The 15,961-nt window shown below is 37.1% G+C and overlaps 3 protein-coding genes across 5 annotated transcripts in view; 2 read left to right on the forward strand and 1 right to left on the reverse strand.

The window, feature by feature from the left end:
- fbxl7 (F-box and leucine-rich repeat protein 7) overlaps positions 1 to 6,158 on the reverse strand; it is a 43,257-nt gene extending 37,099 nt beyond the window's left edge. Inside the window, exon 1 of one of the 2 annotated variants that reach the window (XM_067363305.1) lies at positions 5,666 to 6,158. In XM_067363305.1, the coding sequence (XP_067219406.1) occupies positions 5,666 to 5,798 (133 nt within the window). In that variant the 5' untranslated portion in view covers positions 5,799 to 6,158. Of the gene's footprint in view, positions 1 to 1,021; positions 1,540 to 5,665 lie in introns of those variants that run through there. The other variant, XM_067363306.1, reaches the window with a different exon arrangement.
- Positions 2,239 to 4,739, forward strand: c16h7orf25 (chromosome 16 C7orf25 homolog). 2 transcript variants are annotated; one of them, XM_067363125.1, is made up of 2 exons: positions 2,239 to 2,326; positions 2,992 to 4,739. In XM_067363125.1, exon 2 carries the CDS (start codon positions 3,010 to 3,012, stop codon positions 4,321 to 4,323), a length of 1,314 nt encoding a protein of 437 aa, XP_067219226.1. In that variant the 5' UTR covers positions 2,239 to 2,326; positions 2,992 to 3,009; the 3' UTR covers positions 4,324 to 4,739. The 2 variants fall into 2 exon arrangements, with proteins under 2 accessions (XP_067219226.1, XP_067219227.1); XM_067363126.1 differs by having other exon boundaries at positions 2,306 to 2,377.
- Positions 6,159 to 8,079: 1,921 nt separating the features above from the next.
- ralab (v-ral simian leukemia viral oncogene homolog Ab (ras related)) lies at positions 8,080 to 15,951 on the forward strand. The gene is made up of 5 exons (XM_067362231.1): positions 8,080 to 8,505; positions 11,310 to 11,501; positions 11,586 to 11,794; positions 11,870 to 12,044; positions 13,147 to 15,951. The coding sequence occupies exons 2-5, from the start codon at positions 11,400 to 11,402 to the stop codon at positions 13,267 to 13,269; spliced, it is 609 nt and encodes a 202-aa protein (XP_067218332.1). The 5' UTR covers positions 8,080 to 8,505; positions 11,310 to 11,399; the 3' UTR covers positions 13,270 to 15,951.
- Positions 15,952 to 15,961: the final 10 nt, after the last annotated feature.

The raw sequence follows: 15,961 nt of genomic DNA on the forward strand, positions 1-15,961 counted from the left end.
TTCTAGGTTTTCTCACTGAATGCCAGTCTTGAGGGCCAAACCTTGACCTTCCAGAGAAATCTGCTGTGCTTTAAAAGACCACAAGTCTCTCACACTGCCAAGAACTCACTCTTTAGGAGCAAAATCTCTGGCAGTAATGCTTATGGTTATTAGGACATGATCCGTGGCAACCTTCAGCATTCTCATTTAAAAGGACTCTGCCTTGGCCTCTAATCACTGTTGTACACCTATATTTTGGGAGAAATGAGATTTGCCCACAATCTAAGATGATAGAATGCATTAGGCCATGATTCCCAGTTTATTAAAGTACGCACACCCTCTGTTGATGGTTACTTTAGTAAAAGCAGTCAGCTTAAATTGTGCTTTCTGATGCTGGCACACACTCGTTCCTTATTAGCTCTAAACATATACCTCTTAAGTCCTCATAAAGCTGCTTCGGGCACCATGCTTTTTTTTTTTTTGTCTGTCTGTGACAAAAGGTAAACAGAGGAGGATATCAGTCACTTAAAAATGAATGCATATAAGGCTCAAATATTATAGATTTATAGGCAGATTTGTTGCAGTATGAATACCAATATTCTGAAATACTAAAAAAATTAAGTGTTATGAAACAATTAATAATGCCACATGCATTTAAATTTGTTTTAGCATTATTCTCATGTATGAATCCAGTATTCAAATTCAGAAAATTAACTCTTCAAGTACCTTTCAGCCTTACAAAATGCAGTTCATAGAGACATGAGAGAATTATAATGATGCATATATGTATGTCTGTATGTATATAATGGCCAAACGCCAGCAACATCAGAAAGTCTTTTCACTGCTCATCTTTAAAGGGTACCTTTCAAATCAAAAGCTCATGCTATGACAGAAAATGAGATGATTGCTGCAAAGCTACTGTTGCCCACAAAGAATAAGGGGGAATAGTGACGTTGACACAACTATGGCTGCTGTACACCGAGATTTAACAGTGGAAAAGGAGCATTGTGGCTGGCTGTAAGAGTTTGATTCTGGCACTCACCTTCACTCCCGCTCTGTTTCCCATTGTTCGCACCCATCCTGTGGAATGCATAATCTACCCTCTGCTCTCCAGAAAAGTATCCATATGCGTAAAACACTTACGGCTAAAGAAAAGATGTCATGAAAATCCGTGAAAGACCGCGTTCAAATACAGTTCGATCCTGTAATGGAACTAGATGAGCAGAAATAACGGTAAAAGTCAGAGCAACTATTATGCAATCGGTTAAAACTTAGCGCAGTTCCACACACGACAGTTTAAAAACTGTATTACTTCAGATACAATGTTGGCTATGCATTTTCTTCATGTTAAAAGCTCTTCGTCTCCAGACAGCGCGTAGTCATCCAAAGGAGAGACTGGAAACCAGATACTTGTTGCGTCAGGAGCACGCATACGCTCTTGCAGAATCTGTAACCATGAGTACACTTCAGCGCGACTCACTTTGACCTAATATCCTCCCTCTTTCCTGTACAGTAACTACAGTAATAGTATTTTTTTCGAATTATAAATTGTAGCTAGACAAAGCCTATTTATATAGCACATTTCATACACAAATGGTAATTCAAAATGGTTTACATAAAAGTGACTTTAAAAGTCACAAAAGGTAAAAAAAAAAAAAAAAAAAAAAAAAAAGATGAAATTCCAATAGTTTCTAGTTTTATATTCAATTAGTCGCTACTTTAATCCGTTGCTACTATCTCAGTAGTGACAAGTAACCTAGGCTAAATATTCAATTGTTAGCCTACTTCAAAATGTGAATTTGTCCATTTATTCTATTCATATCCAAGTAATATTTTTCGTACCTATTTCAGTTTTACTAGTAACTATTTTTACTATTTATTTCTTATGTATCATGACAATAGTCGCTATCATTTTAACTATTTATTTGAAACGAACAAATTTATTAAGCTCTAATATGTATCTAAATTTTTACTAGTAAAAAATGTAATTTTAGTAGCGGGATTTTGATTGACCTTTAAAATTGATATAGCCTAGTGCTTCGACAAGTCAAAAATAATGAGAGACTGAAAAAATGCACTGAATTGATTACTAGTATTAAAAAAATAATAATAATACTAGAAACATAAAACAGGCTACTAGTTATTTTTAAGGAGTAAATGTTTGTTATACAAAATATAGCAATAGGTTTGTCCCGAATTTGTCACTGTTTTCATGCAATTCATAACCTCCAAGCTAGGTGGCAACACAAACGCGCTAACATTATGACAGCGCGGCTAACTTCTACTTCGGGGTGGAAATAACGTCAGCCAAAATGCAGAAGAGACAGAGCTAGAAGCTGTAAATGCTGTAAGTATATATCACAGTTTCCAGACAACTTGGCTTTTCTTCACCTAAACGGTCAGTTGTTGTTTTACTACTATTAAAAGCAAACAGGAAGAAGTGTGTCTGGTTTGTAGAAACCCATGGCTTAACCAAGCAAGCTGACATGTCCATGTATTTATGAGCCGGTGTGTAAAAACAGCGTGATAATTTAGCCACTGATTGAAATTCTCGTAAGAATGTAAGAAAGCTGTATCTTTATATATGTATTATCCGATAGTGGTTCGTTAAAACCACGCCTTAATCTTTCTAGACCTTCTTTGGTGGTCATACAAGTAGTAAGATTTTTGTTTATTCAGATACTTTTATATGTTGCTGTATCCTGCTTTTGCTGATATTAATAGTTTATTTAAAAATTGCTTTGGTAGATTACCTGGGTGATCTCGTGTATTTACTTGCCATTTTTTGTAATCATACAAAAATCCAGAAAATTATAGGTGATTTAATTGATGATTTAATAGATGATTTAATTGTAAATTTCTAAGTAAACTGTCTCTCTCTCTCTCTCTCTCTCTATATATATATATATATATATATATATAGATAGATAGATAGATAGATAGATGAGAGAAAGAGAGAAGCTGTAATTGCTGTACTTTTTTGAAAACCCTTTTTTCATTCTCATTCTGTAGGAATAATGTTCAACAGCAATGGCTACTTACAACACGCTGCAGGACAGGATCAGAGTAGCCAAGGAGCTGCTTGAGCGAGTGGACAAGATTTGCAGTCGACAAGGCCGTGAGGTTGAGGGACGTGCTAAACTGTGTAGTAAGCTCCGGGCTGAGCTCAAGTTCCTACAGAAGGTGGAGGCCGGCAAGGTTGTGATCAAGGAGTCTCACCTGCAAAGTACCAATCTCACTCATCTGAAGGCCATCGTCGAGTCAGCCGAGAATCTAGAAAACGTGGTGAGCGTCCTGCACGTGTTCACCTATGAGGGACCCGATGGACAGAAGCAGACTTTGGTAGTCGACGTGGTGGCAAACGGAGGACACACTTGGGTGAAAGCCATCGGGCGCAAGGCGGAGGCGCTGCACAACATCTGGCAAGGCCGTGGCCAGTATGGGGATAAAAGCGTGATCCGGCAAGCAGAAGATTTCCTTGAGGCCAGTCAGCAGCAGCCTGTGCAGTACAGCAACCCTCATATTATATTTGCCTTCTACAATGGGGTATCCAGCCCTATGGCAGACAAGCTCAAAGAGATGGGCATATCTGTGAGAGGTGACATTGTTGCTGTTAATACAATGATCGAAGCTGGAGAGGAGGAGGAGGAGGAGGAAGAAGAGGAGGAAGATGACGGTGAAGACAAGCCTGGTGGTGTGGAAGAAAATGAATTTTTGGTTGAGGAAGAAGACGATGCAGAAGACGACGACAGTGACGATACAGACCTCATGCACACTCGTGTTGATCGAGACACCATTGTGGCCAGCCTTGCCTTCCCCACTGAGGTGAAGGTAGATGTGTGCAACAGGGTGAACCTTGACATCACCACTCTGATCACTTACGTGTCCTCCCTCAGCCACGGCAACTGTCACTTCACTTTTAAAGAGGTGGTGCTGACAGAGCAGGCCGCACAGGAACGGCAAGAGAAGGTCCTGCCCCGACTGGAGGAGTTCATGAAGGGAAAAGAGCTGTTTGCTTGTCATTCTGCGGTTGAAGATTTCCGTGTGATTCTGGATACTTTAGGAGGCCCGGGAGAAAAATCCCGTGCTGAGGAGCTGCTAGCCAGGCTCAAAGTGGTTCCGGACCAGCCGTCTGAGCGAACCAACCGCTTAGTTACGAGCTCAAAAGTGAACCGTAGATCACTGATGATCTTTGGGACAGGGGACACGCTGCGGGCAATCACTATGACTGCGAATAGCGGATTCGTTCGTGCTGCTGCTAACCAGGGTGTGCGATACAGCGTGTTTATCCACCAACCTCGCGCACTCACCGAGGGGAAAGAATGGAGAGCAATTCCAATTTGACTGAACGGCTGTTAAAGAAATATGTCAGCAATTAAGAAGGTTATTGCATAAGATATATATTGTATAACAGATGGTTAGAGTATAATATGTCATTCTTAAATCCAGACACTTGTGAGAGGCAAATAAATTGCACGGCTGACAGACACTTTCTGTGACTCTTTATGTAAACTCAGTGAGCTCAGTGCCTCGAATGCTGCACTTAAATGGAATGATGTCAAATTAACCAAATATATGATTATATCATAACTATAGTGTCAAAAACAGTGTTTAAATCGAGGCATATACATTTAATTTCAAAGCTCTCTATGCCTCAGGGTGTTTTTGTTTTCAATTTATTATTTTTTCACAAACTTGATTTTTCTGATTTAATCTTGTCACATCCATTTTCATAAGAGTACAAAATAAACACTCTTCAGATGGCTTTATCTCATGAAGAATATCTCTTTGTGATTGATTGATTGATTGAAACCAAGTCATTTTGTGGTTTTACTGTAAAATGATACAAAATATTTCTATTGCAAATAAATGCTATTCTTTTTAACTTTCTATTCATGAAAAAAACCCTGAAAGAAATGTATCATGGTTTCCACAAAAAATATTAAGCAGCACAATATTTTTGTGATGTTTCTTGAAATGTTTTTAAGCTGCAAATCAGCATATTAGAATGATCTGAAGGATCATATGACACTGAAGACTGGAGTAGTGATGCTGGAAATTCAGCTTTGCCTCACAGGAATTATTATATAAGCAATACGGTACTCGAGGCTAGTGCTGTATTGTGAATAAGTCACGGCTGAAGGGCGTTGTTAGGCACGACACAGAGTGCCTGCAACCCCTTAACAGATCTCAACATAACACCGACTGTTACGTAAAAGTCAGGATCATTAATATGTATGACCCCAATATTTGCATATATGCCAGCCCATATTCAAGGCATTAGACAAGGAAAGGCAGTATTCACGTCTGGATCTGTGCACAGACAAGGTAAGCCAGCAAGAACAACAGCGAAAAATGGCAGATGGAGCAACAATAACTGACATGATCCATGATAGCATGATATTTTTAGTGATGTTTGTAAATTGTCTTTCTATAAATGTTTCATTAGCATGTTGCTAATGTACTGTTAAATGTGGTTAAAGTTACCATCGTTTCTTACTGTATTCACAGAGACAAGAGCCGTCGCTATTTTCATTTTTAAACATGTGCAGTCTGTATAATGCATAAACACAACTTCATTCTTTATAAATCTCTCCAACAGTGTAGAATTAGCCATTAGCCATGGAGCATAGCCTCAAACTCATACAGAATCAAACGTAAACATCAAAATAAATACTTTACTTACATAATTCGAAGCATGCATACAGCATGCATGACGAACATCTTGTAAAGATCCATTTGAGGGTTATATTAGCTGTGTGAACTTTGTAAATGCACTGTAATATAGTCGAGAGCTCGTGTGGCAGGGAGCACGCCATTTAAAGGGACGGCGCTGCCAAAAATCAGTGTATAGTTAATGATGCCCCAAAATAGGCAGTTAAAAAAAATAATTAAAAAAATCTATGGGGTATTTTGAGCTGAAACTTCACAGACACATTCAGGGGACACCTTAGACTTATATTACATCTTGTGAAAAAGCATTCTTGGGCACCTTTAAACGGATTTTTTATTATGAACATAGGACTGACCTGAAGGAAAATGCTAAATCTGAATGCAGGTAATACACTCGCTCACTCGATCTCTTTCTAACAGTACTCTTAAGCTTCAATGAACAATATCAATTGAGAACATACAATTTATGTTGCCAAGAGTTGTTGCTAAGGGTGTTGCGTAACATTGAACCGTTGGGTGAAGTGTTGGTCATAGCTGTGTTTTATCGTGAATAAAACAGCTAACGTTATTGACCAATCAAAATCGAGGACAGGAACTAACTGTTTTATAAATCAAAAATATATAATATTTATATAATTATATCTTAAAATATACAACTATTTTACAATACTACTGTTCTTATATTTTTTGATTAAATAAAACATTATAATCATTTTACTGACAATTTTTTGAAAGGTAGTATTATAAATGTAATAATGTTTTATATATGTAAAAATGTATTTGCATTATATAACAAAATATCAAATAAGTGGTATTATTTAAAAAAAAACACTTTAAAAAATAGGTTTTGTAATATGAAACTAAATATATTGTTCAAAATTAATTTAATAAGGTTGGGACACTTTCTAGTTAGTGATCCATATTTATTGTTAACATGAACTACAGTGGTTATTCTGCTAGCACACCTGTGTGAACTTGAGGGGAACTGACTTTATACATCCATGAAAAATGGCCTTGAGACCAACTGATTCAAAACAACTGAAAAAGTGCCTCAGAAAAGTTAAGTTAGTCCTAGTATTAATAATTTGCAGATGCCACTTGTTTGTGCTCCAATGAAATGTAGATTGAGATAAATGTTTTTAATATTTTAAAATAACATCTAATTCTTAGTCATTCTATTATGATTCTATCTGAGAGGAACTAGAAAGTTACTGATATCAAGAGAAAGCGATATCTTCTGAAAGAGATCTGTATAGAATCTGCATGGAAGTTGAATGCTAACTTGATAATCACATGGCATTTATGGTTATTATTATTTTTTTTTTTACATAGCTACTGTAATAATAATTCTCCATTTGTTAAAGGCTAGCTGTGTCTATTAAAGGGTTAGTTCATCCAAAAATGAAAATAATGTCATTAATAACTCACCCTCATGTCATTCTACACCCGTAAGACCTTTGTTCATCTTCAGAACACCAATTAAGATATTGTTGAGGAAATCCGATGGCTCGGTGAGGCCTCCATTGAGAGCAAAGTCATTCAAACTATCAAGGTCCATAAAGGTACTAAAAACATATTTGAAACGATTCATGTGAGTTCAGTGGTGCTATCTTAATATTATAAAGCGATAAGAATACTTTTTGTGCGCCAAAAAAACACAATAACGACTTTTCAACAATATCTATATGGGCCGATTTCAAAACCCTGCTTCAGAGCTTTACTAATCGAATCAGTGAATCGGAGCGCCAAAGTCACGTGGTTTCAGCAGTTTAAGCCAGACACACATTTACCGACTAGCTAAAACATTCTAAAACTGATCTCAACACACGGCGATTGTTTCCTGCGACTGAAGCAGATTTAAATACTTACACACGGGATTGAACACCGACTGTAATCGCCGACTGAACGCAACTCGCTCTGACTGGATGCATTTGAGCACGATCAGTCGCAACTATCAATTTACATTCATAATCAGCCTTACAATCGTTAAGTGTGTCCTCGGCTTTAGCCGTTTGATAGGAGATCCAAATCACTAATTCAATACAAAAGATTCATAAAGCTCAGAAGCTTCATGAAGCAGTGTTTTGAAATCTGCCCATATAGATATTGTAGAAAATCAGTTATTTTGTTTTTTTGGAACACAAAAAGTATTCTTATCGCTTTATAACATTAAGATAGAACCTCTGAAGTCACATGAACTGTTTCAAATATGTTTTTAGCACCTTTATGAATCTTGAGAGGTGCAGTAACATTGCTGTCTATGGAGGCCTCACTGAGCCATCGGATTTCATCAACAATATCTTAATTTGTGTTCTGAAGATGAACAAAGGTCTTACGGGTTTAGAACGACATGAGGGTGAGTAATAAATGACATTATTTTCACTTTGGGTGAACTAACCCTTTAAAAAGCACATCCATCCTATCTTCCTAGCAGTGATGTACAGTTATCCAGGAGACCTCTAGGCGGACAATATTCTTGTGGTGACATCGAAAAAACACAACATGCTAGTTTGGGTCTCCACTGTACAATCGATACTGTAGACGTATTATCGACAAGAACATGCAATTACAAAAAGTGTAAAGGTGAAGGACACAAAGCTAACATTGTTTTGTTTTGAAAAGTAAAACATATGACAGAGGCGTAATCCCATCGAGTTACGTGGCGTACATTCAGGCCTTAGCATAATACTTTTTTCAGAAATAACCTGGTAGTCAGTGTGAAGAAGACCAAGCCCAGCCAGCCGAGGCTGACAGCAGTGCTGCTCCCTTCTGAGTCATGCACTGAAGCAAAACAAATCTGCCCGCAGCAGCACAGCTAACAAGACTCCGAACACGCGAGTTCATGTTCATTTGGTAAGTATCTGATTTGTACACACATTTCTACAACTATTATTGTAATAAAAGACTGCCACTCGTTTAATTTGCTGAATGGTTTAACAGACCACCATGTACTAAACCGGTACGTGTTGTCTATTAGCAGTGGAGTGCTAAAACGAAATCCTCCCTTAAACACGGAAGTGGCATTTAGCGCGCTATCAGTATTTAAATATAACAGGAAAATCACTCTTGATTTTACTCTTAAGAGCTCGCGAACTACAGCAGCCCCTCGTGCGTGTCATATCGAAACAATTAAGTTAGCTTGCTAGCTCAGCAGCAGTCATTAGCTCTACCAAAGAGCACTTTTCTGAATCAGTGTTGTAGGTATCCCCTTTATGAATGATGGGACACAGGCCATTGGAATAATTCACTCACTTGTGGCTATCGAGTCTATTCAAGCGAATCTGTTTTCCTGTAAACGACTGTACAAGCGGAACAGGTGTCAAAATATCACGCGCTTGTATAGTAAGCCGTTATTTAATTGTTGAGGAATGTATCACGACCCTATAAATAGTTTATTTGTCAGAAATATGTCCTCGTCCTCACCCTGACCACTGTATAAACTGTGATTAAAAAAGTACACCCACTACATCACAGCTGTCACGTGCACGTCGAGATGTTAATATTGAGCTCTTTTTTACAGTCTATTATTGAGCTAGTAAGCAGGTGATGTAGCAATCATATATTATATTCACATGTAACTACTTTCACATTATTATAGTGAATCTCAATCTCAGACAAATTACAACACGTTCTAGATTTGAAATGGTACTGCTCCTACAGGTTAGGGCTGTTGTTAGAGAACATGTATAGCTATTCATATGCAAATATAAGGTAACAGCTTGTCACTGGAGTAGTACTCTTAAAGGGGGAGCTTTGGGCCTTAACTACCCCTAAAAGGTGTATATCAATACCTCAGAGTAGTCAGGTACTAATTTTGAATCAAATTATATATTTTGATAAGGTGCTCTCACTTGTTTCCTCTGACAATGCTGTCTGTATGAATTAACAAAAGGCCCTTTCATCAACACTTTATTGAAATATTCACCAGCCTGTAGTCTTTGGTCCAAAACTATTTACTGCTTTATTTCCAGTCCTTACATTGCAACCTGGTAACATTCTCATATGTTATTAAAATGAAATAGGCCCACAAACAAAAGCCTACTGAGGCACCTTTATAGAAATTCGCCAAGTGCTCATTTGAATTTTCCATTCTTTTTTTTCTCGCTCCATCATCGTACAAACAAGTTGTTAATGTGGTGTCAATCATGTTGAAGCAATCAACTGTACTGCATGCATCATGTAGTTTAGCATTAGCCACACCCTCTCCATTAACACCACAGATGAGCTGTGTAAACTGAGAAAACCAACTGCTGTAGTTAGCAGTCAGCACTTGAGTCAATAGCAGTAATCTGTTATTACTGTATTGTCTAGTGACTCCACCCATGATTTCAGGTTTTCAAAGAGGATTTATATATATATATGTAATTATTACATACTATCAGATTACACCTATAACCAATAGTCTCAGAATCTGGACAGCTGGCTGACCTTGAGGCTAATCTCAATGTTTTTAAAATTAAAATTGGATTTATTTGGCTACATGGAAGCCATTGATTCCACCTGGATTAGGAAGATTTAAAGGGACAGTTCACCTAAAAATGAAAATTCTGTCATTATTTGCTCACATTTTATGACTTTCTGTATTCTGTGAAAAATTAAAGATGTTTTGAGAAATGTTTATTCACACAGTGGAAGTCAATGTTCACCAAAACTGTTTGGTTACCAACATTCTCCAAAATATCTTTTTATGTGATCATGCAGAAGAAGAAAAAAAATCATACAGGCTTAGAACTATATGAGTGTACATAAATAATAGAATTTTCATTTGGGTGAACTATCCCTTTAACTATTGACAGTCCTTTAAGGGAGTTTGAGTGAGAAATGATGTCAGTGTCAGTTAGGAAGGGAACCGACAAATGCTATGCTAGCTTTAATGAGAAGCCTCATTGTTTTAGCATTTTCTCAGGGGATGGAGAAGAAACTAAGTCTGTGTTGTCATCATCACAGGCAGGGTGAATGATGGGAACAGGAGAAAGCTGATTATTCATAAGTATAAGCCCAAACATGTTTGACTGACTTAAAGGTGATAAAGAGGATATTTTCGTCGACTGAGAAACCAAAGACTGTTACTGAGTTTTTGAAATGAGCGTATGCGTAAGAACAACCCCCTCCTTTCGAGGGAAAGCCTCCCAAAACTCATGCCACGAGTGTTTGGAACGAGTGTTTACCACCGGAATTCGCTGTATCGTGTTAGTGGATTCATTATGTCGGACTCACCGCAGGTAACTCAAAAACATTGCATGCGGTGCCTGTGGAGTTTGGAAAGTTACTGGAGTGCGCAGCCGTGCTTGTCTCTCACAAGGAACGTCATGGCAGTGATCGACAAGCCAGAAGGTCAATCGTTTACGCGATGATCGCTTAAACGATTGGCTGATGTTTTTAAGGCCCTACCTCGTGCACAGATGATGTATATCAATATTATTCCTTTCAGTGCACCTAATAAATAGTCTTTTATCAGTTAGTAAAGACAGTTTCAAGTAATATTGCAAAAATGTATAAAACAAAACATCCTCTTTAGCACCTTTAAGAGGGTGCAGGTATATACTATTTAAAGTTATTAAATAATGTTGGTAATTGCTCCTGTACAAGTAAAATACCAGTCTTGCATCATTAAAACAGCTATATAAGCTTTAACATCTCCTTTGTTCTTCTCAAAGATCCTCCTTCTAGGGTTCCCTTAATACCCATCTACCTCTGACTTTTCACTGCTTCATCACTGCACTGCCACCTGTGTCATTGCTTGAGCCATGGCTGCTAACAGGAATGCTTTGGCCCTTCACAAAGTGATAATGGTAGGCAGTGGCGGCGTGGGCAAGTCAGCATTAACACTGCAATTCATGTATGATGAGGTATGACTTAGTATTTTGGAATTTCACATTGTTTGTGTAAATTGATGTTACCCATAAAGTATAATTATGCTGCTCTCTTTCAAGTTTGTGGAAGACTATGAGCCCACTAAAGCTGACAGCTACAGAAAAAAGGTGGTTCTGGATGGAGAAGAAGTCCAAATCGACATCCTCGACACGGCAGGACAGGAGGACTATGCTGCCATTCGGGACAACTACTTCCGCAGCGGAGAAGGATTTCTTTGCGTGTTCTCCATTACAGAATCCGAATCCTTTGCTGCAACTGCTGATTTCAGGTAGAGAGACAACTTTAAAACTGATGATTAACATAATACTAGTCAAAGTTTTCTCATTTTATCTCTAAACTTCAGAGAACAGATCCTTCGGGTGAAAGAGGAAGAGAACGTACCTTTCCTGCTGGTGGGAAATAAGTCAGACTTGGAGGACCGACGGCAGGTCGGAGTGGAGGAGGCCAAGGCCAGAGCAGAGCAGTGGGCAGTCAGCTATGTCGAGACTTCTGCCAAAACCCGTGCCAACGTAGATAAGGTAGGCCTGGTTTGGCAACCATTACTTAAAAAGGTTAGTTCAAACAGAAATGAAATTTCTGTTTGTAATTACTCACCCTCAAGATGTTCCAAACCTGTAAGACCTTTGTTCATCTTCGGAACACAAATTAAGATATTTTAGTTTTTTTTTTAACCCCCATAGAAAGCCAAAATTACCACATTCAAGGTCCAGAATAGTAGTAAAGACATTGTTAAAACAGTCAACGTGACAACAGTGGTTCAACCTTAATGTTATGAAGTGACGAGATTACTTTTTGTGCGCAAAACTAAAAAATAACTTTATTCAACAATTTCGTCTCACCCCTGTCAGTCTCTTACGCGGTTTATGTTGTATAGACAGTGAATGCTTCTGTGTTCTGCGTCAGAACGCTGACTCAGTATTGGCCAACGCTGTTCACGTGAGCAGCACTATGCATGCGTGTGATGCTGACGCAGGAGCAGGCCAATACTAAGTTAGCGTTCTGATGTTTTGTTTTGGCACACAAAAAGTATTTTCATTGCTTTAACCTTAAGATTAAGGTTGAACCATTGTAGTCACGTTGACTATTTTAACTGTTTTTACTACTTTTCTGGACCTTGAATGTGGTAATTACAACGCTTTATATGGGAGATAAAAAACCTCTCGGATTTCATCAACGATATCTTAATTTCTGTTCCGAAGATGAACGAAGGTCTTAAGGATGTGGAATGACATGAGGGTGAGTAACGACAGAATTTTCACTTTTGGGTGAACTAAAACTTTAAAAGGGATAGTTCACCCAAAAATGCTAATTGCCATAATTTACTCGCCCTTACATGTCATTTCAAATCTGAATGACTTTCTTTCTTCTGCGAAACATAAAAGAAAGCACTTTGAAGAATGTTCAAAATACAAAACAATAAAGGCCCCAATTGATTTTCATTGTATAGACAAAAACATTCTTCAAAATCATGCAGGTTTGGGTGACATGAGGGTGAGTAAATGACAATTGTCATTTTTGGGTGGACTATCACTTTAATAAACAGAATGAATTAGTATTAGCAGAAATTAAGAGGATTTTTTTCCCAATGATGCATTCATACAAACTTCATAATCTCTACAGGTGTTTTTTGATCTCATGCGTGAGATCAGAGCCAGAAAAATGGAAGATGGCAAAGAGAAAAATGGAAAAAAGAAGAGGAAAAGTTTGGCAAAGAGAATTCGAGAAAGATGTTGCATTTTATAACAACTAAGTCGCACTATAATGCTAACATCTCTTCTCTACTCTTCCGCTGCTTCCAAAAAAATCACTTTCATCACTCTCCAGTCAACTGCTGGAGATCAACTCGTAAAAACACATCTAGTCTACAGTCTGTGTCTGGTTCTTCTCATTGTCATTTCTCAATCGGTATAAGAGGACAGAATATCAGATATGCATTAAAATGACAAATGGTGTCAAAGGTCTGACATATCAGATAAGAACATTTCTCAGCTCAAGCACAACATAACAGACTACTATAATGATTTTAACTTGTAACTAGATTCTGTTCACTTTAGTTGCTTTTAGTTGAATGCGAGTACATTGAGTGCTGAACACTAACACTGTAGGGAAAATAATACTACTCCAAGCTATTTGTTACTGAGTTCACGGTGTGTTTTGAGGATTTAAACCTCCTGTTCTGTTTTACTTCCCAAAGTAAAGCCTTAATGTTAGAGTATACAAAAAGCTGCATGAATGCTTTTAGAAACTCATCTAAAAGAAAATTACAGCTACAATCTTTGCCTAACATAGGCATTGCTAAATACTTCCTAAAACAATGATTAGAAACTAGATAGGAATTTAATTGGCTGTTTTACCAAAAACCTTTGTTTGAATTCAAACCCTCCAACGTGTAAAAGGTTTTGCATTTCAGAACATTTGGCACTTTATTTAATTTTAATATCCTAAGTCCAATAGTGGATCAAACTTGTTTCAAATATGTGATTTAACATACACCAAGCTCTCCTTAAACGCATACATAAAATATTTGTAGTCAAAAGGGCTTATTCACTCATCCCTGTTGCGTGGCACCAGATTTAGAGGTTTGATTTGTGCCATCTAGGGGTCCCAAATAACACATAAATTAGAAATGAGAGCGTCATCTAGCTTGAATCAACTTTACTGTGAAAACGGGTTGGAATGTTTTATAACACAGATTGATTTGTGTACTTTATTAGAACTTATATGCAATTTAAATTTTCTTGCAACTTGTATCCTGTGTAATTATATTTTCTATTGTAAATTTTAGTTATTGTGAGGGTAAGAGAATATTGCGAAATCATACTCGCTCATACTAAAACTAAGAAACTCTAAAAGGGCTGGACATAATCTGCTCTGCAGATATGAGTAAAAGAAAACCGTCACCCATTGATGAATGGTTTTGAATAAGCACATCCATGTGTAAATAAATGTGAGGTTGACAATTTATTTCCACATTATTCTGGCATCTACCAAATATTTTTCTTTTGCAGCTAAAACTGCTTCTTTTAAATGTTAATTAACTCCGCCACTGTCTTTATCCAAATCTCTGTGTGCACTGTGGCTTTTGCAATTTTTTTCTTCCTTTAGTTCAGTTTGTGTGGCAAGTGTGCCATGGGGCAATGATGCTGACATATCATTGGCGGATGCCTCAAGAAACCCTTCATTACTTTAAAGAGTGACTGACTTTGAGTGCTAAATGTTTACAATACAAGATGTTTTAATATAAGCCTCTATTGTTTTGAGTCTTTCTTATACACCAAGATGAAATGTCTTAATTTCATTCAATCTTTTGGCAAATGCTAAACATGCAGGAATCAGAATGCTAAATAATGTAAGGCCAAATTATAAGCGTTTTTTCAAAATAACTAGCTTACAACCAAGACCAAAAAAAAAAAAGCACTATGAAATGTAATTTTACAACAGTAATCCTGGTGATATGAATGTTGAATGAAAATGAAAAGCAGACATTTTAAGCATACTGAACTTAAAAATGTAAAATGTTGTCTGTTACATTAATAAAATCTATTTTTTTTAGACCTCTTACATGAGTATATCCTTCAGCAAAAAGTGTAATACTTACAAAAAACAAAACAAAACAAAAAACCCCACTGAATTACAACTTCCAGAGATGTGTAGAAATATTATGGTGTTTTATCTACATTATCTTTGAAAATCCATGGTAAGATCAACTTTGAAGATATTAAACATGTTTTTACTAGTAAATAAAAAAAAAATTCACTTCCAATTTTTTTTTTTTTTTCACAAGGACTGTATTGCATTACAAATTTTAATTAAATTAGGCTTATAATTCAACGATGGTCCTTTGTGGGCCGTTTATAATGACAATGTCTGTTATTGGATCATGTTTTTTAATATACAGAAAAGAAACAGTTATAGATTGTAATAAAACCAAAAAAGCGTCACCAAAAATAAAAAGTAATAAAAATTAACAGTCCATAGAAAATTAGGAAAGGAGCCAAACCTACAAATACTTGACCTGACCTGTTTTAGTTAACAGCACACAGTCAATACTGAGAGGTAGATGGATGTGTTGATCAGACATCTCTTTTGTTAGACTGCATTTTGAGCTTGAAGACATATTCCTCTGAATTCAATGAAAGATTTGCAAACTCCATGGGAGTGGGCCAGAGATGGCAAACTACTTTCAATAGGTTGCCAGTTACAAAAGCACCCCATTTTTATGATCCTGTCGTTGAAGTGCAGATATAAAAGTAAAAGAGGAGGTCTCTTTATACACGAAAGTACATATGATTTTAAAAAATGTTGTGGAGTCAGTTTCTCAAGAATTATTGCTGGTGAATCCTGCCTCAGGTCCATGTGTTCGGCTGGCTCCATTTGACTTTAAAAATTTAGTGCACTACAGCTGCACTAAATAAAAAGGACTGTTCAGTGACTT

Source organism: Chanodichthys erythropterus, chromosome 16 (genome assembly GCF_024489055.1).
Source record: "Chanodichthys erythropterus isolate Z2021 chromosome 16, ASM2448905v1, whole genome shotgun sequence".
NCBI lineage: Eukaryota > Metazoa > Chordata > Actinopteri > Cypriniformes > Xenocyprididae > Chanodichthys > Chanodichthys erythropterus.

Excerpts from the sequence above, each read along its gene's own strand:
- c16h7orf25 (XM_067363125.1), top strand. The coding sequence starts at position 3,010 with ATGGCTACTTACAACACGCTGCAGGACAGGATCAGAGTAGCCAAGGAG.
- ralab (XM_067362231.1), top strand. The coding sequence starts at position 11,400 with ATGGCTGCTAACAGGAATGCTTTGGCCCTTCACAAAGTGATAATGGTA. Across the intron at positions 11,502-11,585 it reads TGCAATTCATGTATGATGAG|TTTGTGGAAGACTATGAGCC; the intron begins GTATGACTTAGT and ends CTCTCTTTCAAG. Across the intron at positions 12,045-13,146 it reads CCCGTGCCAACGTAGATAAG|GTGTTTTTTGATCTCATGCG; the intron begins GTAGGCCTGGTT and ends TAATCTCTACAG.